Source organism: Phyllostomus hastatus, unplaced genomic scaffold (genome assembly GCF_019186645.2).
Source record: "Phyllostomus hastatus isolate PE091 unplaced genomic scaffold, TTU_PhHast_1.1 phas_contig_81, whole genome shotgun sequence".
NCBI classification, from domain to species: Eukaryota; Metazoa; Chordata; class Mammalia; order Chiroptera; family Phyllostomidae; genus Phyllostomus; species Phyllostomus hastatus.
Window position 1 is genome coordinate 2,068,853 of NW_025333962.1, and position 23,673 is coordinate 2,092,525.

The following is a 23,673-nucleotide window of genomic DNA, read 5'->3' on the forward strand; positions in this document are numbered from 1 at the left end:
TCTTATAAATGACAAATCACTTTTTGCTGCTTTCAAAATTCTCTGTTTGCCTTCAGTTTTTGACAGTTTGATTATAATGAGGCTCATTGAGGACTCTTGTCTGAGTTTCTTCTACTGGAAGTTTGTTGAACTTCTTGGATTAGTAAATTTATGTCTTTCACCAAATTGGGAAGTTTGGGGCCATTATTTCTTGAAATAATTTTTCTGACACTTTCTCCTTTCTCTTCTCCTTCTAGGACTCCCATAATATTTGTGGTGGCTCATTTGATGCTTTTCCACATGTCTCATATGCTCTACTCACTTTTTCTTTTTCCCTTTCAGTTTCTTAGTTTTCTTGTAATATCAGTTGTCCTATCTTCCAGTTGACTGATTCTGTCTTCTGCCTGCTAAGACATGCTGTCGGCCCTTCTAGTGCAGTTTCACTTCAATTATAAGACTTTTCAGTGCCATATTTTCTATTGGGTTAATTTTGATTACTTATGTTTATTGATAGCCTTATTTTGTTCATGTATCATTTTCCAGATTTACTTTGTCCATGTTTTTATTCAGCTCTTGGAGAATATTTAAGACAGTTGTAAAATCCTCAGGGACAGTTTTTACCAATTTATTTTTGTTCCCTTGAATAAGACATACTTCTCTACTTTTTATGTGACAGAATTTTTGTTGTTGATAACTAGCATTCTGAGTTTCATGCCCTTGAATATATGAGTATTGTGTGTGGTTGGGTTTTGAGTATTATAGTGTTTTAACTCTGGAAATCCAATTCTCTTCCTCCTTGTGGTTTTTTTTTTAATTTAACTGTTGAAAGCTCTAGTAGTGTGTTTAATCACTTTCCCTAACTCTTTTTGCAAAGGTTCTGTTTCTTGTCATATATGATCACTGAAGTAATTGAGCTAAAACACCATAGGTGTTTTTTTAAATGACAGAAGCTAAAAGCAAACAAAACAAGCAAATGTCTTCTCCTAGTCTTTGCAGATGGGTTCTGTGCCATAGCACTTCTTCAGCCCAAGGTAAAACCTTAGGGCCTTTCTCATGTCTTTTCTGAGTATTTGTCTTAGTTTGGACACATATATGACCTTCTCAATTCCCCCAGTACAGGGGTACTTTTGAATATCCTAATTTCCCTAAGAAATTCTCCTGCTTTTCTCCTGGGCCTTAGGCAGTCCATGGTGTGGTTTGACAGTAACCTTTTGCCCTGGACTTCTGTGCCTGGCCAGCTTGGCTTGCAGAGTTTTTGAGAAGTACCCACTGTTTTTCCAGCCTACGTTCCAAAGTAGGCAAAACAGAGATGAGAGCCTGTGTCTTTCAGGTAGCCCTTAGACTAATGAAAGCAGGAAGGCAGTCATTTCCAAACAATGTCTGCTTTGTGCCTTCTGGAAGAGGGTCCCATACTGAGAACATGGGCTTCCCCTTTCAAACCTGCCACTTCACTAGGGAGGAAAGGGCAGGTCAAAATGCCATGAAGCTTTCCTGCAAGCTTTAGGATGCCTTTTTCTTGAGGTAATGTTTGCTTGACTCCTGGGAACCTTTGACTGGTTTTTCAGAGTTCTGAGAAAGTTGATTTTGATACTTTCTACTGGTTTATCAATGTTTCTGTGGGGAACAAAAGCTTGAGGCTGCCTACTGCTGTTTTGCTTACCTGCTGAGAGTTTGATAGGGAAGATAATGAATATAAGTGAATTGTGGAATATTGCTATACTACAAACATTGGGTCTTCTAATCCATGAGCATTGAATAGGTCTCCATTTATTAGATCATGCTAATCTCAGTAATATTTTAAAGTGTTTGATTGCATAGATTTTGTAAATCTTTTGTTAGATATATTTCTAAATATTTTATTCTTTTTAACCTACCAAGAATGAAATTGTTCTAATAATTTCCTTTTTAATTTTTCATTGTTAGTATATTGAAATACACTTGATTTTGTATATTTGTCTCATATTCTGCAACCTAGTTTTAATAGATTTTTCATATTTTCATAGGTTCATTATTATTTTCTTCATACAATATTATGTTGTCTGAACAAAGATAGTTTTACTTCTCACTTTCCAGTCTGATTTGCTTTCTCTTTCTTGCCTCATTGTACTGACTGTAACCTCTGGTGCAATGTCAAATAAACATGGTAAAACTGAGTATCTGCCTTGTTTCCAATCTGAAGGGGAAAACATTTAGTCTTGCATATTAAAACTGATGTTAGGTGTGGGATTTTTGTAGATTCTCTTTAATAGATTGAGTAAGGTTCCTTTTATTACTGGTTTATTGAATTTTTATCATGAGTAGGTGTCAGACTTTTCTCCTGTGCTTGTTATGTATGTATGAGATGTCTGTGTGGCTCTTTTGACTTCTATTTTATTAATAAGATATATTACATTTATTGATTTTGAGATGCTAAAAGAATCTTGCATTTCTATGATGAATTCTTCTTGGTCTTTGCATATAATCCTTTTATAGGTTGCTGGGATAAGTTTGCTAATAATTCTGTAAACATTTTTTTGATTTCTATTTATGAGACATATTGGCTGAATTTTTCTTGTGATTTTGTCTGGCTTTGGTACCAGGGTAATACTGGATTTTATAGTATAGTATTATTTCTTCCTTAAATATTTGATAGAATTAACTAGTGAAGCCATCTGCACCTAGGCTTTCCTTTGTGGAAGAATATATATCTACTTATTGCTTCAATATTTATTAATTTTTTGTTCTTATACAAGTGTATTCAAATTTCATTTCTTCTTGAATATGGGTAAGGTGTCAAATTTAATGACACACACTTGTTCATAATATTTTCTTATAATCCTTTCAATTTCTAAAAAGTCAGTAGTAATGTCTCCTCTTTCTCCTGGTTTTGGTAATTAGTTTCACACCTATCCCCCGCTCGCCGTCATTGTAACTAACAGTTTATTAATGTGGAGCTTCTTTTCAAAGAACTAACTTTTGCTTATTGATTTTCCAGTTTAGGTTTTATATTTCATTGATTCCCATTTTTATATTTATTATTTCTTTCTTTCTAAAGGATTGCATTGAGTTTAGTTGCTTTTTTCTACTTCCATAAGCTGGGAAATTAGAGGTTTTTGGTACCTTTTTCTTTCAGTATCAGCATTTAAAGATATAAATTACCCTCTAAGCACAGCTCTGAATGTATCCCACAAGTTTTGGTATGTTGTGTTTTTGCATTCATTCAGTTAAAGATGCTGTCTTACTCCTTTTCTGATTTCCTCTTTAAAGTGTAGTGTTTAATTCTTAAGTATCTAGTGAAATGTAAAATATATTTCTATTGTGAATTTCAACTTTAAGTGTGCTCAGAGAATATACTAGGTATGATTTCACACTTTTTAACATATTGAGGTGTGTTTTATGGCCTATTATATAATCTATCCTGGAGAATGTTTCATGTGTGTTTGAAAAAATGTGTCTTGCTGTCATTGGTATAGAATTTTTTAATAAATCCCGGGTTATGTTTGCTGATAATGTTTTCAGGTCTTCTATATTCTTACCGATTTTCCATGTCACTTAGAGGGGAGTATTGAAATCTATAGCTATGATTGGTGAATTGTCTATTTCTTTTCAGTTCTGTCAGGTTTGGTTCATGTGTATTCAGACTCTGACTGGGTGCATATACATTCATAATTATGTCTTATGTTGTTTTTGGCTCTTTTATCTTTATGGAATACCTGCTTTTATCCCTAATAATATCATTTGTTTTAATGTCTGCTTTCTCTGATATTGGTCTATCCACAGTATCTAATTGGCACTCTTACAGTTACTATCTGCATGGCATGTCTTTTTCTACCTTTTTACTTTCTATCTGTATGTGTCTTTAAATCTAATATGTGTCTTTTGCACACAGTATGTAGATGGGTCTCCTTTTTCATTCCAGCTGTCTTTTCATTCAGTTCATCTTATGACTGAAATGTTAGTTCATTTATATTTAATGTAATTAATATGGTTGGATTCATAAATGTCAGTTTCCTAAATGTTTTCTATATATCTCATGTATTTTTTATCCTCTACTTTTTTCTTTCCTGTTTTATTTTGTGTTAATAAGCAAATGTTTCTTAGCATATCATTTAAATTATCTTTAGTTTTAAATTATATTTTAAAGGGTATTTTCTGAGTGTTTGCCCTAGTGATTACTTAGGTTATCACAATCCACTCAGATTAATACTATCTTAATTTTGATAAAATATAGGAGCTTTGTTTTATATAGTTCCATTCTCCCTTTGCACTAATATTGTATATATGCTTCATCTACATGTAATCAAAACTAAAAAAAAATTATAACTATAGCTTTATAAAATTTAGTTTTTTAAATAAATTAAGAGATGAGAAAAAATATATCAAAATTATTTCTAGTACTCTTCATTTTTCCTGTGTATTACAGTTAGCATCTTATGTCATTTCATTTCAGCATGGAGGACTTATACTATTTCATAAAAGATAATGTGTTAATGTTTTCTCAGTTTTGATTTATCTGGGAATGTCTTTATTTTTCTTTTTAGAAGGGTAGTTTTGTTGACTATAGAATTCTTCTCTGAACAGTTTTTTTTTTTCTTTCAGCACATGGAATCTGCTGCACAGTAGATTCTTTCTACTAAGATTCTTTCTACAAAGTAGAATCTTTCAGCACATTCTACTGCCTCTGGCTTTCATTGTTTCTTGTGGGATGTCAGCTGCTTACCTATGTAACTGTTTTTTTTCTCTTTTATTTTTTAAGTGTATTTTATTGGTCATACTGTTACAGTTGTCCCAATTTCTTTATCTGCTTTACTGCCCTCCACCCTGTACCCACCCACCCTCCAGCATCCCCCCACCCTTACTTCATGTCCATGGGTTGTACATACAAGTTCTTTGGCTTTTCTATTTCCTATACTATCCTTAACCTCCCCCTATATTTTGTGCCTAACAATTATGCTTCTTACTCCTTGTACCTTTTCCCCCCATTCTCTTCCACCCCTCCCCCACTGATAACCCTCCATGTGATCTCCATTTGTGTGGTTCTGCCTCTGTTCTAGTTGTTTGCTTAGTTTTTGTTTTTGTTTTTTAGGTTCAGTTGTTGATAGTTAAAAATTTGTTGTCATTTTAATGTTCATAGTTTTTCATCATCTTCTATTTCTTAGATAAGTCCCTTTAACATTTCATAAAATAAGGGCTTAGTGATGATGAACTCCTATTAGCTTTACCTTATCTGGAAAGCACTTTATCTGCCCTTCTATTCTAAATGATAGCTTTGCTGGATAGAATAACCTTGGATGTAGGTCCTTGCCTTTCATGACTTGAAATGCTTCGTTCCATCCCCTTCTTGACTGTGTGATTTCTTTTGAGAAATCAGCTGATAGCCTTATGGGCACTCCTTTGTAGGTAACTGTCTCCTTATCTCTTGTTGCTCTTAAGATTCATTCATCTTTAATTGGGTAACTTAATTATGATGTGTCTTGGTGTGTTTCCTCTTGGCTCCAACTTCTTTGGGACTCTCTGAGCTTCCTGGACTTTCTGGAAGTCTTATTTCCTTTACTAGATTGTGGAAGTTCTCTTTTATTATTTTTTCAAATAAGTTTTCAATTTCATGCTCTTCTCCTTTTGGCACCTGTATGATTTGGATGTTGCAGTATTTAAAGTTGTCCCAGAAGTTCCTCAGCCTCTTTTCATTTTTTTTTAATTCTTATTTCTTCATTCTGGTCTGCTTGAATGTTTATTTTTTCCTTCTGGTCCAAACGGTTGATTTGAGACCCTTCACTGTTGGTGGCCTGTATATTTTCCTTTATTTTCACTTTGTATAACCTTCATTTCTTACTTCATTTTGTGACCAAACTCAGTCATTTTTGTGAGCATCCTGATTACCAGTGTTTTGAACTCTGCATCTGATAGGTTGTGTATCTCTGTGTCACTTAGTTCTTTTTCTGGAGTTTTTTTAAAATATATTTTATTGATTATGCTATTACAGTTATCCCATTAACCCCCCTTCATTCCCCTCCACCCTGCACACCCTCTCCCACCCACATTCTACCCCTTTAGTTCATGTCCATGTGTCATAAGTTCTGTAGCTTCTACATTTCCCATACTATTCTTGCCCTCCCCCTGTCTATTTTCTACCTACCATCTATGCTACTTATTCTATGTACCTTTTCCCCCTCTCTCCTCCTCCCACTCCCCTGTTGCTAACCCTCCATGTGACCTCCATTTCTGTGGTTCTGTTCCTGTTCTAGTTGATTGCATAGTTTGTTTTTGTTTTGGTGTGGTTGTTAATAATTGTGACTTTGCTGTCATTTTATTATACATGTTTTTTATCTTCTTTTTCTTAGATAAGTCCCTTTAACATTTCATATAATAAGGGCATGGTGATGATGAACTCCTTTAACTTGACCTTATCTGAGAAGCACTTTATCTGCCCTTCCATTCTAAATGATAGCTTTGCTGGATAGAGCAATCTTGGATATAGGTCCTTGCCTTTCATGACTTGGAGTACTTCTTTCCAGCCCCTTCTTGACTGTAAGGTCTCTTTTGAGAAATCACCTGACAATCTGATGGGAACTCCTTTGTAGGTTACTGTCTCCTTATCTCTTGCTGCTTCTAGGATTCTCTCCTTCATTTTTACCTTGGCTAATGTAATTATGATGTGCCTTGGTGTTTTCCTTTTTGGGTCCAACTTCTTTGGGACTTCTTCCTGGAAGTCTATTTCCTTTGCCAGATCGGGGAAGTTCTCCTTTATTATTTGTTCAAATAACTTTCTCACTTGTTGCTCTTCCTCTTCTCCTTCTGGTACCCCTATAATTCGGATGCTGGAACATTTAAAGATGTCCTGGAGGTTCCTAAGCCTCTCCTCATTTTTTTAAATTCTTATTTCTCCATTCTTTTCTGTTTGGTTGTTTCTTTCTTCCTTTTGGTCCACTCCATTGATTTCAGTCCCAGTTTTCTTCCAAGCACTATTGGTTCCTGGTGCATTTTCCTTCATTTCACTTAGCATAGCCTTCAATTTTCATCTAATTTGTGACCAAAATCAACCAATTCTGTGAGCATCCTGATCACCAGTGGTTTGAACTGTGCACCTGATAGGTTGGCTATCTCTGGGTCACTTAAAAGTACTGCTTGTGAGGTTTACATTTGTTCTTCTGTTTGAGCCATCTTTTTTTTTTCTTTCCTTTGGTCTGGTTGGGCCTGTTACGTGTGAGGGGCAGAGCCTTAGGTGTTCACCAGGGTGGGGCAACCCACTTCACTGGATTGTGGCACTGTATGTGGGGGTGGAGGCCCAGAGGGAATAATGGTGCTTGCTCTGCTCTCTGTCAGATTTCAGTCCCTTCTGCTGTTTCCCCTGAGCAAACTGGGCCTCTCTGGTGCCATTTCCAGTGTGGGTGGGTGTGTGCACCCCATGGGACTTTCCAACAACCTCTCCTGTGAGGCTGGGAGTCTCTCCCTGCGCCTTAACCCCCACAGGTGTTTTCAGTGGGTATTTTGAGGCTTATTTTCCCGACACTGGGATCCTGGGTTTTACGCAGTGCCTTGTTTCACAAGCACCACCTCACTGGGTCTGCCAGTTGCCACTCCTTGGCCGGGGTCTGCCAGCTGCTGCTTGCATGCCCAGGGTCTGCTTGCTGTGGTTTTGTGTGCCTCAGATGCCTTACATGCCCGGTCCCAACGCTCTGTGCTCTCTGTGCAGCAGCCCGCTCGCAGCTGCCTGACTTCGTCCCTCCTACCGGTCTTGATGAACACGTCTATTTTAACTTCTTGGTTGTCTGACTGCCATACAGTTCAATTTTCTGTCAGTTCTGGTTATTATCCTGCTTCTAAATTGTTGTTGTCCCTATCTTGGTTGTGTAAGGAGGCACAGTGTGTCTACCTATGCCTCCATCTTGGCTGGAAGTCCATTCTCTGGAGTTTTGATATATTCTTTCATTTGAGCTGTATTTCTTTGTCACTATGCCCCTGTTACATTGTAACGGGTGGAGCCTTAGGTTTTTGTCAAGACTGGGTAATCCTCTTCGCTGCATTGTGGCACTGTCTGTGGGGCAGCCATCAGAGAGGGAACAATGCCACTTGCTGGGCTCTCGCCCTACTTTCAGTCACCTCCCTTGCTTCCCACAAACTGATTGTGCCCTTTCAGGTGCTGATTCCCAGGTGATTGGGTTTATTTCCAGGACCCCATGGTCCTCTCCAATAGACTCTCCTGTGAGGCTGGGACTTTCTCCTGCCACTGCAACCCTCACAGAGTTTTACAGCCAGAGGTTTTGAGTCTTTAGTTTCCCATGAGGAAACTCTGGATTTTGTGGTCTGTCTCACTCCCCAGTTGTTCCTCCCAGCTTATCCATGAGTGAATGTGGGACCCTTTAGTCAGCCAGCACCCATCTCATTGGCATGGTCTGATGCCTTGCCATGTGTCTTATCCACCCCCTACCTGTCTGGATGAATGTTTCTTTAACTCCTTCATTGTTGGACTTCCATGCAGTTTGATTTTCTGGAAGTTCTGGTTGTTTTTTGTTTTTAAATTGATTGTTATCCTTCTTTTGGTTGTTCAAGGAAGTGAAGCGTTTCTGCCTACACGCCCATCTTGGCCAAAACTTCTTTTTATCTTTTATAGTTTTCTGGATTTTTCTTTGTATTTGGCTTCAACAGTTTAGTCATGATTTGTCTAGGTGTGCATCTCTTTGTGTTTGTCCTTTCTGAGCATCAGTGAGCTCCTTAGATATAAAGATTCTTTTTCCTCAAATTCAAGAAGATGTGAATCACAATTCCTTCCATTTTTTCTTGTCTCTTCACTCTTCTCTCCCCTCCTGTTTCTGGGAGTCCTGCTAGTATATGTATGTTGGTGTGCTTCATGTTGTCAAAAGGCATAGGCTGTTATCTTTTCTTCATTTTTTTTGCTTAGTCATTAAACTTGATAACTTATATTAATCTGTCTCTAATTTTACTGATTCTGTTTTCTGCTGTCTCATGTCTTCTGTTGATCTAACCTGTTGAATTTTTAGTGTTGGTTACTGTACTTTTCAAGTCTATGATTTTTATTTTATTTTTTTATTTATTGTTTTTCTACTGAGATTCCCTGTATAGTTGACTCAATATATGACATTTTTATTTAACTTACATGTGGTTTAAAAATAATTTTTTGAGCTTTATAACAGTTGTATTGAAGTCTTTATCAACCCTTGGGTTCAGTTTTGGTAATTTGTTTTTATAAATGTTTCCATTTCATGTGAGTTATCTAATTTGTTGACATAGAATTATTTGTAGAATTCTTTGGTAATCCTTTTCATTTCTGTTAGGTTGGTCATGATATTCCCTTTACATTTCTGATTTTTGTCTTTATTTTTGCCTTTTCATTTTTTATAGTGTTTATCTAAAAGTTTATTAATTCTTTTTATCTATTCTAATAACTAACACTTGTTTCATTGGTTCTACTTTTTTCAGTTATGTAATTCATTTTTTCTGCTCTAATGGATTCTTTCATTTTTCTTGGTAGCTTTGGATTTACTTTACTCTTCCTTATTCCTTAAATCATAAAGTAATTTTTTGAGATCTTTCCTCTTTATTAAATGTAGACATTTACAAGCTATAAATTCTCCTCTGAGTGCCATTTTCACTGCATTCCATAAGTTTTGGTAATGTATTTTTGTTTTAATTCATCAGAATATTTTCCAATATAATTTGTTATTTCTATTGATTATTTAGAAGTTGTAGCATATTCTTTGAAATAAGGAAAATAACTCTAACTGAAAGAAGCATAAAGTTGGGAGTAAGTGGATTGGGTCAACATGTGCATGTTCCCAAATGAGCATGTCATCTATAAACTAACAGTAGAATGGTTGAGGTTGTAGGAAAGCAACAAGATAGAATTCAAATACTGGGAAACAGTAATGTATAAAATGAAAGGGACATAAAACATGTAAATCAGGGTTTTTTAAAAGTTTAAGAGGGAAGATTAAAATTAGATATTTAACTTACCGAACAGTAGAGAGTAAATAAGTAATATAAAATATCAGTCTCTTGGGAATGCAGAAAGGCAGGAAAATAGTTTTTAAAAGCAGTAAATAGTAAAAAATAATAATTTAGAAATAAATCTGTACCTGGGTCTTCTGGCTCTGGTGAAGTGAGGATGTCAGCAAATCCTTTGCCAAATAAACAAGTATAAAATGGGACAGAATAGTTTAAAAAATGTTTTAGGGCTCCAAAGATCAATTGAATGCAAAGAAAATTAGAAAAATGTTTATTTATGAAAAATTGGTAGAACTTTGGTCAGTAATGGCAGAAGTCTTGACCTCTTCACTGAGGCTTCACCACCCTGACCCCCTATCCCTTGTTCTGTCAAACTGGTGAGTTTACTGTGGTTGGGCTGGCTGGGGAGACAGCCAGCCTCTCCACCTGAGGGAGAGAACTTGATTTGGAGAAGATGCTAAAACCCACACTTGGTACCGTAAGTTAAAGTATCAAACTCTGTAAGAAATGAGTGAGGAAAACATAGCACTGTTTGTCTGAGGTTGTGGTTCTGGGTGGGGTTAACAATGGCCCTAACAAATTTTATGGGCACACTGGAAATAAGAGAGCTATAGAAGAATTGGATGAATCTTCCATTCATCTTAGCTCTGACTGGGAAACTGTATGTATACACATGGAAGACAGAGTGGGCTGAGTGAAAATAAAAGCTGAAGCAGATATGGGAATCGTATAGACTCAAAATGTGCCCATCAGCCCCTATGTATGGTGTGCTGACAGGCAGAAGCCTTAGCAGTTTAGGTGTTTGAGCACAATTTCTGCCCAAATTGTTGGGTAACCAGGGAGCTATTAAGAATAGGGTAACCCTCAGGGAGCCAGAATGAAAAATAAATACAATAATTAAGAAAAAAACATGAAAGATAAATATCATGTGATCTCACTTACATGTGGAATCTAATGAACAAAATAAACCGACAAAGTAGAAACAGACCTGAACACATGGAACAGACTGACAGCTGTCAGACAGGAGGGGAGTGGGGAGACTGGATGAAAGAAGGTGAAGAGATTAGCCAAAGATCATACATGGGTGACCCATAGACATGGACAATAGTGTGGTGATGGCTGGAGGGAAAGGAGGGTAAGGACAGAGGGGCAAAGGGGAAATGGGGACAACTGTTAATAGTGTAAACAAATAGTATAGTAATAACAAATAATGTAGTATAGTATACTGTAACAATATTATAACAAATAGTATAACAATAGTATAGTACTATAACAAATAGTAAACAAATAGTATAAAAATAAAGTTAAAAAACAAATTAAGAAAACAGCACAGACATCAGGAGCTGCATACTACAGGAGAGTTCTGCAGATTAATTCCTAACAAACTACTAAAAATGAAATGAATCAAAACTTTCAGGAAAAAAATCAGAATCCAAAATTATTACAATGTATTATTTTAAAATTTATTACAGTTAACATTCAATATTATAGTAGTTTCATGCTTACAGCATAGTGGTTAGACACAACCTATGAGGTGATCTCACAGATAGTCTAGTACCCACCTGGCCCCAACATTGTTATTATAGTATTACTGACTATACTCCCTAAGCTGTTCTTTACATCCTCCTGACTATTCTGTAACTACCAATTTGTACTTCTCAATTCCTTGATCTTTTGCATCCAGTCCCCCAACCCCCCTCCCATCCGGCAACCATGAATTTGTTCTCTGTATCCATGAGTCTGTTTATTTATTTTGTTTTTTAGATTCCACATATAAGTGAAATTATATGGTATTTCTTTCTCTGGTTGACTTATTTCACTTAGAATAATACCCTTTAGGTCCATCCATATTGTCACAAATGGTAACATTTCATTCTTTTTATGGCTGGGTAGTATTGCATTGTATACAGGTAACACTTCTTCTTTACCCAGTCATCTGTTGATGGGCACTTAGGTTGCTTCCATATTTTGGTTATTGTGAATAAGTTGCAATAAACATAGGGGTGTATATATCTTCTCAATTTAGTGTTTCGGATTTCTTTGGATAAATATCCAGAAGTGAAATTACTGGGTCATATGGTAGTTCCATTTTTAATTGTTTTCATGAACCCCATACCATTATTGACAGTGGCTGCATCAATATTTGATCCCACCAACAGTGCACAAGGGTTTCCCTTTCTCCACATCCTCTCCAATACTTGTTATTTGTTGATTTATTGATGACAGACATTTTGCCAGATGTGAGATGGTATCTCAGTGTGGGTTTAATTTGCATCTCTCTGATGACTATTGACTTTCAGCTTATTTTCATATTTCTATTGGCCATCTATCTGTGTGTCCTCTGTGGAGTAATATCCATTCAGGTCCTCTGCCCATTTTTTAATCAAATTGTTTAGGGATTTTGGTGTTAAGTTGTCTGAGTTCTTTATGTATTTTGCATATTAACCCCTAACAGATGTACCATTGGTCAACATCGTCTTCCATTTTTCACTTTGTTGATAGTTTTCTGTGCTGTGCAAAAACTTTTTAGTTTGGTGTAATCCCATTTGTTTATTTCTTTTGTTTTCTGTCCCAAGAAATCAAAAACAATATTACTAAGGTTGTCAAAGAGTTTACTGCTTATGTTTCCTTCAAGGAGTTTTATGGCTTCAGTTCTTACATTTAAGTCTTTAATCCATTTTGAGTTTATTCTTGTATATGGTGTTAAGGAGGTGGTCTAGTCTTATTGTTTTGCATGTTATGTTCAGTTTTCTCAATACCATTTATTGAATAGGCTATATTTACCTGGTTTTATGTTCTCATTTTCATTTGTCTCAAAGTATCTTTTGGTTTCCTTTTTGATTGTTAACACATTCATTGTTCAGTACCATGCTGATTAGCCTCCATGTGTTTATGTGTTTTTCATTTTTCTTCTTTTTAAAAAAAATGTTTTAAAGATTTTATTTATTTTTATTTTTAGAGATAGGGGGAGGGAGGGAGGAAGAGAGGGAGAGACACATCAATGTGTGGTTGCCTCTTGTGCACCCCTTACTGGGGACCTGGCCCACAACTCAGTTGTGTGCCCTGACTGGGATTAGAACCAGTGACCCTTTGGTTCACAGGTCGGGACTCAGTCCACTGAGCCACACCAGCCAGGGCTCATTTTTCTTCTAATTGACTTCTACTTCCATACTATTGTGATCAGAGAAGATGTTTGATTGCAATCTTCTTAAATTTGTTGAGACTTGTTTTGTAACATAACGTGCTCTATCCTGGTAAATGTTCCATGTACACTTGAAAACAATGTATATTCTGTTGTTTATGGGTTAAATGTCCTAAAAATACTAATTAAATTCATCTGGTCTATGTGTCACATAAGGCCACTATTGACTTTTTGATTTCTTTGTCTAGGTGATCTATTCATTCATGTCAATGTGGTGTTCAAGTCCCCTACTATTACAGTATTAACTGTAAATCTCTGTCTTTATGTCAGTCAGTATTTGCTTTATATATTTAGGTGTTCCTCCATTGGGTGTGTAAATGTTTACAAAGGCTATATCTTCTTGTTGGATTGATCTCTTTATCATTATGGAATGTCCTTCTTTATCTCTTGTTAAAGCCTTTGTTTTAAAGTCTATTTTGTCTGATATAAGTATTGCCACCCCAGCTTTTTAAAAATTTCTATTCGTATAAAATATCTTTCCCCATTACTTTCAGTCTGCATGTGTCTTTCAATCTGAAGTGGGTCTCTTGTAGGCAGCATTTTTTGGGTCTTGTTATATTAACCAGTCAGCCATCCTGTGTCTTGATTAGAGTATTTAATCCATTTACATTTAAAGTGATTATTGGTGTGTATGCAGTCATTGCCATTGTGTTAGTCATATTTATGATCTTTTTTTCCTCTTCTTAAAGGTGTCCTGTTAATATTTCTTGTAATACTTGTTTGGTAGTGATGAACTCCTTTAACTTTTTCTTGCCTGGGGAGCTCTTTATCTCTCTTTTGATTCTAAATGACAGCCTTGTTAGGTAGAGTAGTCTTGATTGTATTCCTTGTTTTTCATCACTGAATATTTTATGCCAGTCCCTTCTGGCCTGAAAAGTTTTTGTTAAGAAATCAGCAGATTTCCAGGAGTTCCCTTGTATGTAACCAATTGCTTTACTTGCTGCTATTAAAATTTTGTCTTTAACCTTTGGCATTTTAATTATGATGTGTCTTGGTCTGGACCTCTTTGGGTTTATTTTGTTTGGGACTCTGCACTTTCTGGACCTGTGCATCTACTTCCTTCACCAGGTTGGGGATGTTTTTCAGTCATTATTTATTCAAATAGATTCTTTATCCCTTCTTCTCTCTCTTCTCCTTGTAGTACCTTTAGGATGTGAATATTGTTATACCTGATGTTGTTTCAGAGTTCCCTTAAGATATAATTTTATTGTTTTTTTCTTTTTGTTGTTCTGATTGGGTGTTTTTTACTACCTCATACTTTAAATTACTGGTTTGATCTTCTACTGTATATAATCTGCTGTTTATTTTACCTAATACAGTCTTCATTTCTGTTACTATATTCTTCATTTCTGACTGGTTCTTTTTTATGTTTCTATGTCCTTGTATGTTTACCATTGCTTTGTTGAAGTTCCCTCACTTACTAAGTTCATCTCTTCTTCCCTTGTGTTCACTGAGCATTCTCATAACCAGTATTTTGAACTCTGTATCTGGTAGATTGCTTCCTTCCATTTTATTTAGTTCTTTTCTGGAGTTTTTTTTCATTTTTTGTCCCCTCATTTTGGCTGCCTCTCTGTGTCTGCTTCTATATATTAGGCAAATCTGCTACATCTCCCAGTTTTGGCAAAGTGGTTGTACATAGTAGGTGTCCTATGGAGCCCAGTAGTGCAGTCTTCCTGGTCACCTGAGCCAGGTTACCTAAAAGTGTCCCCTAAGTGGATTGTGTGTACTCTCTTCTTGTATTTGAGCTTTGATTGCTATAGCAGAGGCCTATCAGTCAGTGGGGTTGACCTTCAGGCTGACTGGCTGTGAGAACTGGCCGTGAGGACTGGCCATGACCACAGTGCTGCAAAGGTAGGGCTGACCCCATGGAGCAAAATTTATTCCAGTGGAACTCTAGTGCCTGCCAAGACCATGTGGGTGTGCTGTTTATAAAGTTAATCAGATGATGCTCCGTTGTGGTCTGAAGCTGGCTACTGGGTGTGTTGGTTTTGGGGCCTCTTGGGAGGGGTTCTAGAGAAGTCCAAGTTCAGTCACTGCCTGTGCCCAGCACATGGGTGCCTGGTAGGAGATGTGAAGTGATTTGCAGCTTTAGCTGCCTACACAGGCCTAAAGGCACAAGGGAGAGGCTATGCTTCAAGCAGAGGCTGGCTGTTACAATTGTGAGTCTTGGGGCTGCTCAGCAAGAGACACAGGGCACTCGGAGACCAGACATCACCAGCCTAGGGCCTGCGGATCTTTGAGAATTTTTAGAAATGTCTGCAGCCTGGGCTGAGGCTGGTTGCCTGTGAGGAACAGCTACCTCACAGGCAACCAGCCTGTGAGGCTTGGTTGGTGCATAAGCTGGGTGAGGGGAGTCTTGGGAAGTCAGCAGAACAGGGGAAACAGTCAGGCTAATGAAGATTCAGATTTGGTAGCTGCTTGTACCAGGAGGCTGTGTAGGAAGAGGACTCTTCACAGAACCAATGGCAGTTTCCATTCCAGCCCTTACCCTGAAGCCACACAATTCAGTTCCTCCCTGTATGTCTCTGTTCTCTTTTGAGCTGCAATCCCTTTGCTGGAGCCCAAGGTGAGTTTTTGTGAGCTAGCGAGTCTGTGCAGAGGTCCTTGAAGAGGACACCTGGGTTTCCAGCAGCCCTCCATCTCATCTGGACAGAATCCCCACTGATTTTCACAGCCAGTTGTGGTGACTCCTCTTCCTGGTACTGATAGTCTGGACTGGGGAGCCCAGGGTGGGGCTGCAATGTTTGGTCCTGAGGGGGGAACCTCCATAGCTGAGATACCCCTCCCTATCCTCAACCACCACACATGGGTGTGGGGCAGCCCATTTCACATATCTACCCCTCTTATCACTCCCAGCATGGCTTCTTATTGATATCCTCAGATGTAGGGTTTCTGTTCAGCTAGTCCTCAGGTGGTTCTCATGGGGTGTTTTTTCTATAATTCAGTTGTAATTTTGTTTGGTTGTGGTGGGGGGTGAGCATAGCATTTACCTCCTCCACCATCTCGACCAAAATTTGAGTGGCTTCACTGGTATTCCATATTGTACCAGACCCTAGACAGATATATTAGACAATAAGAAGAAATAAAAGGTTTCCAAACTGGCATGAAGTAGATCTACGTCTTCACAGATGACAGGATCCTATATATAGAAAATCACAGTGGGTCTTCCAAAAAACTGTGGACAGTAATAAATTTAGCAAAGTTACAGGGCACAAAAATAAGTTGTGTTTCTATATACCTGACAATGAAAAAGTACATTAAGAAAACAGCACCATATCATCCAAAAGGAAAATTACCTATGGATCAGTTTATCCAAGGAGGTGAACAACTTGTATTCCAAAACCACAAAACATTGCTGAGAGGAATTTAAAAGACCTAAATAAGTGTAAAGACAGCTCATGTTCCTGGATTGGATGACTTCATGTTGTTAAGACATCAACACTACCCAAAGTGATTGAGATTGCATTTCATAGAGATTGCTTTAAGTGATATTTAATGCTATCTCTATCAAAATTCCAAAATTTTGTAGAAATGGGAAAGCTGATTCTCAAAATCTTATGCAATTGGAAGGGGCCCTGAATAGCCATAACGGTATTGAAAGAGAAGATCAAAATTAGAGTTTTCACACTTCTTGATTTCAAATTTTACTACAAAGCTACAAGGAGAACAGTGTGGTGCTGGCATGAGGACAGACACATAGACCAATGAAATAGAATGGGGGTCCAGAAATAAACTAGTACATCTATGGCCAGTTGATTTCTGACAAGTGTTCCTAGCTCACTCAGTGGGAAAAGAATAGCTTGTTTAGCAAATGGTGGTAGGACAACTATTTCCACATGCACAAGAGTGAAGCTAACCCTTACCTCACACCATATATACAATTTTAATTGGATCAACAACCTAAATATGAGTTAAAACTATAACATTCTTAGAATACACATGGGGTACCTTTGGAATTTGCAGTGGATTCTTAGATGTGGTTCACCTTAAACTTCATGTTTATGAAATCACACAGCATCGGTTCCTTTGTGTCTGCCTTCCTTTCCTCACCTACTATATTTGGGATTCATCCAAGTTGTTCATGTGGTAGTTTATCTTGTTTTTCTGTCACCTAGTGTTCCATTTTATAAACATGGCCAAATTTCTTCTCTCTATATTCCTGTAGATGGATAGCTGGGTTATCTCCAGTGTTTAGGTAATATGAGTAAATTGGCAACAGATAATATGGTGCAAGTCTTTTGGTGAACACACACTTGTGTATCTTGGGCATATACTTAGAAGTAGAATATGTTGGCTATAGGGTGGGAGTAAATTTAACTTTGTTAGAAAATCCAAACAGCTTTCTAAACTGACTGTGTATTGTACATTCCCAGTGTCAGTGTATGAGACCTCTGACTGGCCCACATCCTTGCCCAGTCTGACAGCATCAGTCTTTTTCACTGTAGCTGTACTGATTATTGTGTAGTGACAGCTTCTTGAGGTTTTATTATTTGTAGGAGTTCTTTAGATATTCTGGATACATGTACTTTACTAGATACACAGATATTCTCTGCTAGACTATGGCTTTCTAAATTTAATATATCTTTTATTGGAAAAAGGTTTTTTGACACTTCAATTTATTATGTTTTTTCCCTTTATATGTAGGACCTTTTGTGTCATGTTTATGATGATCCGCCTCTTATAAGGCCATGAAGATAAGTCTTTTCATTTATTCTAGAAACATTATGAATTAAATTTTTACATTTATCTATAGGATCAATCACAGTTAATTTTTGGCATGTGATGTGAGAGAAAGATTAAGAACTACTTTTTTCCACATCAATACCCACTTGCTCCAGTACCAGTCACCTAGAAGCCCTTCTTTCCCCACTGAATTGTATTAGCACCTTTGTCAAACTCTGTGTGACCATGTGTGGGGGATACTACAAGCTTCTCACTCTGCCTTGGGGGCCTCCGTAGAACACAGCTGTGTGATGAGTCTGATGGGACACATCATCCACATGACTCTCTTCTTTAGGAACACACAGCACTCGGGGTCCTTGGCATTTCCATATGAATTTTAGACTCAGCTCTCCAGTTTCTACAATAAACCTGCCAAGATTTCAGATAACTGTTTTCCGAGGCTCTTGGCTATAAGCCAGGGGTGTCAAACTCATTTTCACCGGGGGCCACATCAGCCTCATGGTTGCCTTCAAAGGGCTGAAAGTAATTTTAGCACTGTGTAAATGTAACTACTCCTTAACAGTTAAGTGAGAACTCAGCACTGCTGCCAGGTAGAAACATGGTGATGGGCCAGATAAAACAAGGTGGAGGGCTGTGTTTGCCACCTGTGCTCTAAGACGTCCAGCACTTCTTTGCTACTTCTAAAAAGAGCCTTGAAAAATGCCACATTGAACATCTTTCGCAGCCTCTCCTGGAGGCCAAGAAACCTTTTGACATTTTGAACATCTCATACCTTTTAGCCCAATCAGGCAGCACTGTAACTAACTAGTCTTCAGTGATTTCCTGAGCTGCCCAAGCCGTACCACCATTCTTTTGGAGATCTGCACCTCTGAGTTCAGTCCCAGCCTCTCTGGGCACATCAGTGTGCTATGGGATGGCCTACTTAGGATTTTTAGAGTCCTTTTTTCCAGCATAGAACATCTACTAGGCAAAATCTTAATTCTTCAAGCTTTCAATGAAAGTGCTGACAGCCAAGCTCTTGACTGAGACCAAAGCAGTTTCATTTCCAACCCAGAGGACGCAACCTGTGGGCCCAGTCATACCCATGGTTTTCTGTGTTGCTGGCAATCTTGGGATGGCTTTTACATTTTCACATAGCCCATATAAAACTGTAAGAAGAAGAATATTTCATCAAATATGAAAATTGTATAAACTCCAAAGTTCCATGTCCATAAGTACATTTGCATTTGAACACAAGCATGCTCATTCATGTGAGTGCTGTCTGGCTGCACCGTGCTCCAGTGACCGAGTTTAACACCCTTACAGAGGTGGTCTGGCCTACAAAGCCTATGGTCATGGGTAGCCTGTGACAGGCAAGTTGGAGCACTGGACTCAGGCATCATTTGCTGTTGAGAATGTTTAAAACATGCAATAGCTGACTGTTTAGTCAGGGGCACTGACTTCTTTTCCCTTCAATTGTCAGATAAAAACATGACGACAGCCAACACAGCAATAGCCATTCAGTGTGAATGAACCAAAATTATACCTGTGTTTTTTGTCAGATTGGCAAAAAGTATATATTTTTTGTGTTGCAGGATTTTAATGATTAGTTTATGTGTGCCATGATATGAGAAAGGTTGAAGTCGGCACTCTAGCAGGCTTTGCCCATTTTTGAATCAAGTTGGTCTTTTTATTGTTGAATAGTTCTTCATATATTCTGGATATGAACTCCTGATCAGATATTAGCTGCAAATATTTTCTGCCATTATGTGTAGGGGGGTTGCCTTTATACCTACTAAATAGTGTCTTTTCCCATACATCTGGAATTTTTCGTGAAGTCCAGTTTGTCTTGTCTTCTTTTGTTGCCTGTGCCTTTGATGTCCTAATGAGGAGATCACCGCCAAGCCCAATGTTACTAAGCTTTTATCCTATCTATCTTTTAAAATCTATAGATACTTAACTTATGGCCTAACATACAGTTTGCCTGGGAAATGCCCCCATGCACATGAGATAACATAAGCGCTATTGTCCTTGGGTGGAGTGCTCTGCATGTATCCGCAGTACTGGCCAGTTAGCTGTGTTACTTAGGTCTCTGCCTCCTTCCTTGCCTTTGGTCTGCTTGTTCTTTCCATCACTGGGGTGAGGGGTATCAAAGTCTCCAGCTGTTAGTACGGAACTGACTACTTTCCCTTTGAGTGCCACTAGGTGAGTAAATGTCACACCACCCTGGCCACAGAGCCCTGTGCCTGTGGCAGCAATGGGAGCAGGCTGACCTCTGGTGTCACTGCTGTAGTTCTTGAGTCCAGAAGCTTTTCAGGAATATGAGCCTGATTTCTGCCCTTTCTCCAGAGGGATGCACCTGTCAAGGCCCTGGGTGCAAGAGTGTAATGATTTCCCCTCTGGTGGAAGGCTTCTGCTCTGTGTGGAAGAAGGGAAGCAAGCTGTGTTTTCTGGGTCCTCCAGTGGCAGCTGTCTGTCTCCTGAACACCTGCACCAAGGAACCCTCTCTCTGGTCCTTGCCCTGCACCCTATATTTCTCACGAGCTCCCACTGGATACCCAGGGAAAACCTACCCTGTGCGTAAACCTTTCTCCCCTGGTTTCCCATTTCCTGAGCTGGCACACTGCCAGCATTGAAAAACTCATGGAAATGATAGCCGACTTCTTCCCATCTATGTCTGTGCCTCATGGCTGCCTCTGTGCCCTGCCACAGGTGGAGCGGTGTGTTCTGCATTCATCATTGTGGCCCTCTGTCTGCCCACATCTGTGTGGCCTCAGTGTCCATGTGAACACAACAGGATGTTTCCCCCACCTCAACACTGTCTTCCCATAAGACTCTTCACTCTTGACTCATTGGAAGTCAGCCTCCTATCCCGACAGAGCCCCAGGCACTGGGCAGTCCCACCTGGCCACTGTCTGCTGTCACCATGGAAGCATGCCCTGTGCATGGGGCTTCTGGCCCAGCAGTGGACCACGGTCCACCGGGGTGCTGTATGCCACGCCCCCCCAGGGCTGTTTCTCTCTGGAGCACCCTCCTCCTGACATCTCTCCACCTTGTAGATTCCAGCTGCCTTGCCCCTTGCATGTCCCAGCCCAGAAAGTGCTCCCGGCAGGAGGAGTGCCCTTGGAGGCCTTGCCCGCCCCCCCCACCGCAACCCCAGCATTCTCAGTGGCATCGTGGAAGGCCTCAGGGACACTGGTAGCTGGCTGGATAGTTTCAAAGTAGTTTCCTAACCGCCCTTTCTTGGATGGCCTCTCCCAACCCTGCACCCCAAGTCTTCGGACTCTCTGTTGCTCTGCATTCCTATGTGCACCAGCCAGAGCCTGTGTCTTGTTCCCTGGTGTTAATTGACTACCTCACCAGCACAGCCAGAAGCCACCACAGACATTGCTGACATTCCATTTACTGTCTCTTCCCTGCAGGGTACATATGCATCAGCCCTCTTGGTCCCCTGGTCACAGGGTCCCAAGCCTATGAGAGTGTCTCCTTCCTGTCAGACTAGGGCCTTAGGACCCCCTCACACAGTGGTCAGGGAAGCTCATGGTTCCTGGGGCCAATTACTGTATCCATCAGCATAGAGGGGATACAGGGGTGACAGCCCACAAAACTTGAGGGTTCCTTTCTTGTGCACATACTGTCAGCCCCACAGTCACCCAGGGACAGAGCTGATGAAGCTGTTTGCACTCAAGCTACAGCAGTGGGAAGGGGATGGGCTCTTACATTTCTCTTAGAAAGTTCCATGTGGCGTTTCCAGTTCCACGTCATTGACCAAAACCTGAGACCCGGTGCAGGGAAGGGAAGCATGTGACGGCAGGAGCGAGAAAAGCCACTGGTGGAGCACACTGGGTTGGGGGTGGGGCTGGGTATGTCCTGAGGAACAGGACTGGGAGGCCCTGTCCCTGAAGCTGTGCTGCTTTCTGACAGGTGACTCCTCAGACCACCTGCAGGAGGTACAGGTGCCTCTGATCCCGTTGATCCTGTGCCAACTGCTCTATGGACAACCATCACTAATTCAGCCAGACATGATGTGTGCCGGGGACCTCATGAACATGAAGACTGTGTGTGAGGTGCATCCCACTGCAGGGACAGGCCCCAAGCCCATGGCTTTCAACTGTTAATCTGCTTGGAGCCATTGGGAACACTTGTTCTGAGTGGGTGGTCCCTGAAGGCCTGGCCCTTTCGGGGCTTGGAGCATATCACCATGTAGCCACGGGCTGGGTAGAACCATAAGGTGGCCTAGGTGTACATGGGACACAGGCTCAGTCAGTGCCCAGTGCCCTGTGGACCCCAGTGCTGACCAGAGCAACCCAGGGCTATGCACCCACCTGGGGACCTTGCCTGCCACCTGTCGTCCTGGAGCACCTGCTCTGTCTCTCACAGCAGGACATGGCACTGGCAAGGTGTGGCTGTGGAGTGAAGGGGCTCTGGCCCTGGTTCTGCAGCGTTGGGCTCTGGGCCATCCTCCTGCAGGAGGCAGCAGGTGCCAGTCACCAGGTTCACAGGAAATCCCTCTTTCCTTCCAGGGTGACTCTGGGGGCCCACTCGTCTGTGAACTCAACCGTATCTGGGTGCAAATTGGAATAGTGAGCTGGGGCCGTGGCTGCTTGTTCCCCATGTATCCTACAGTATATGCCCGAGTCTCCCATTTCTCAACATGGATCCACCATCAGATAGCACATACACCCCCACCTCTTCAGCCATTCTCCATACTCTCCTGCACTTTGGGGACCTCTGTCAGTGTCCTTGTGGCCATGATGGCCTTCCTGCCAATGTTGTGAGTACAAGGCCCCTACCCTGGCTTCCTCATGCTGCATGCCACTGTCTCTACCCAGCTCAGCCCCTCAGGTCTCTGGATACCTGAGTGAGATGAGGGCTGCCAGCCAGGCCAATTCTGGGTCAGGGAGGGGCTGAGCAAGGGCCATACCTGAGAGGCAGACCTAGTTACCACAGAAGGGCCAGGTGCCCAGGGAGAGCAAGGTGCCTTGGCTGAGTGCTGTGGCACCTAAGGTTCAGTGAGATATTAAATATTTAAAATGCGAGCATCCTAGAAGTCCTGTGTCTTTGTTTCCACCTGGAATGCTGGCTCCCTCATGCAGACAGAGCGGCACTGTCAGGATGCCAGGTGGCAGGGAAGATGAGAAGTACAAAGCAGGCGCAGTGTCTCTGGAAAGAAAGGATGGCCACACTGACACATGCCTGGGTCTTGAGTCCAGCTCCCAGGGAAAGGCACCATTTTAAATATAACTATTGGTGTCACAGTATGTTAAATACTTAAAATTCCAGTTTGAAAATTGGAAATGTGAGCTGAGAGCAAGCACATTGAAGGAGCTGAGTAAAAGCAGGAATCAGTTAACCAAATACCAGAAAACACTAAGACTGACATTTTAAAAATCAACAAGTAGGAAAAGAAATCACTAACCATATTTTTTAGACCATAAGATGCACCTAGGTTTTAGAGGAGAAAAATAGGGAAAAAATTTGAAGCAAAAAATGTGGTAAAATATTTAATAACATAAATAACAATATTTTACCAATGTAAATGTAAATGGAACTCAACAGCAGCATTAACAACCATTATTCCTCCCAAATTTGGGGGGGGGGTGCATCTTATAGCCTGAAAATGTGGTAATCAAGATATAAAATGAGACCGAAAATACCTAAAACAAGAAATAGCAGGAGGGAAATAGCCATTAAACACAAATTTTAAAAAATCATAAGAGATATTGTACAACTCTACAAAAAAGAATTTGAAGTGAAAAGTATCACTTTGTAGGAAAAATATAATTTGCTGCTGCTAACCCTAGTAAAGCTAGAAGGTTTAACTAGACCAAATTTCGTGGAAGAAATGGAGAAATTTAAGAAAGAGCTTCCCTGTCCCAGTAAAAGGT

At 39.9% G+C, this 23,673-nt stretch overlaps 1 protein-coding gene across 1 annotated transcript in view; it reads left to right on the forward strand.

Annotated features, from left to right (window-relative positions):
- Positions 1-22,563, forward strand: part of PRSS38 (serine protease 38) — a 34,101-nt gene extending 11,538 nt beyond the window's left edge. The window contains exons 4-5 of the mRNA XM_045850519.1: positions 21,710-21,852; positions 22,309-22,563. Coding sequence (XP_045706475.1) covers positions 21,710-21,852; positions 22,309-22,563 — 398 coding nt within the window. The remainder of the gene's footprint in view (positions 1-21,709; positions 21,853-22,308) is intronic.
- The last annotated feature ends 1,110 nt before the right edge of the window (positions 22,564-23,673 follow it).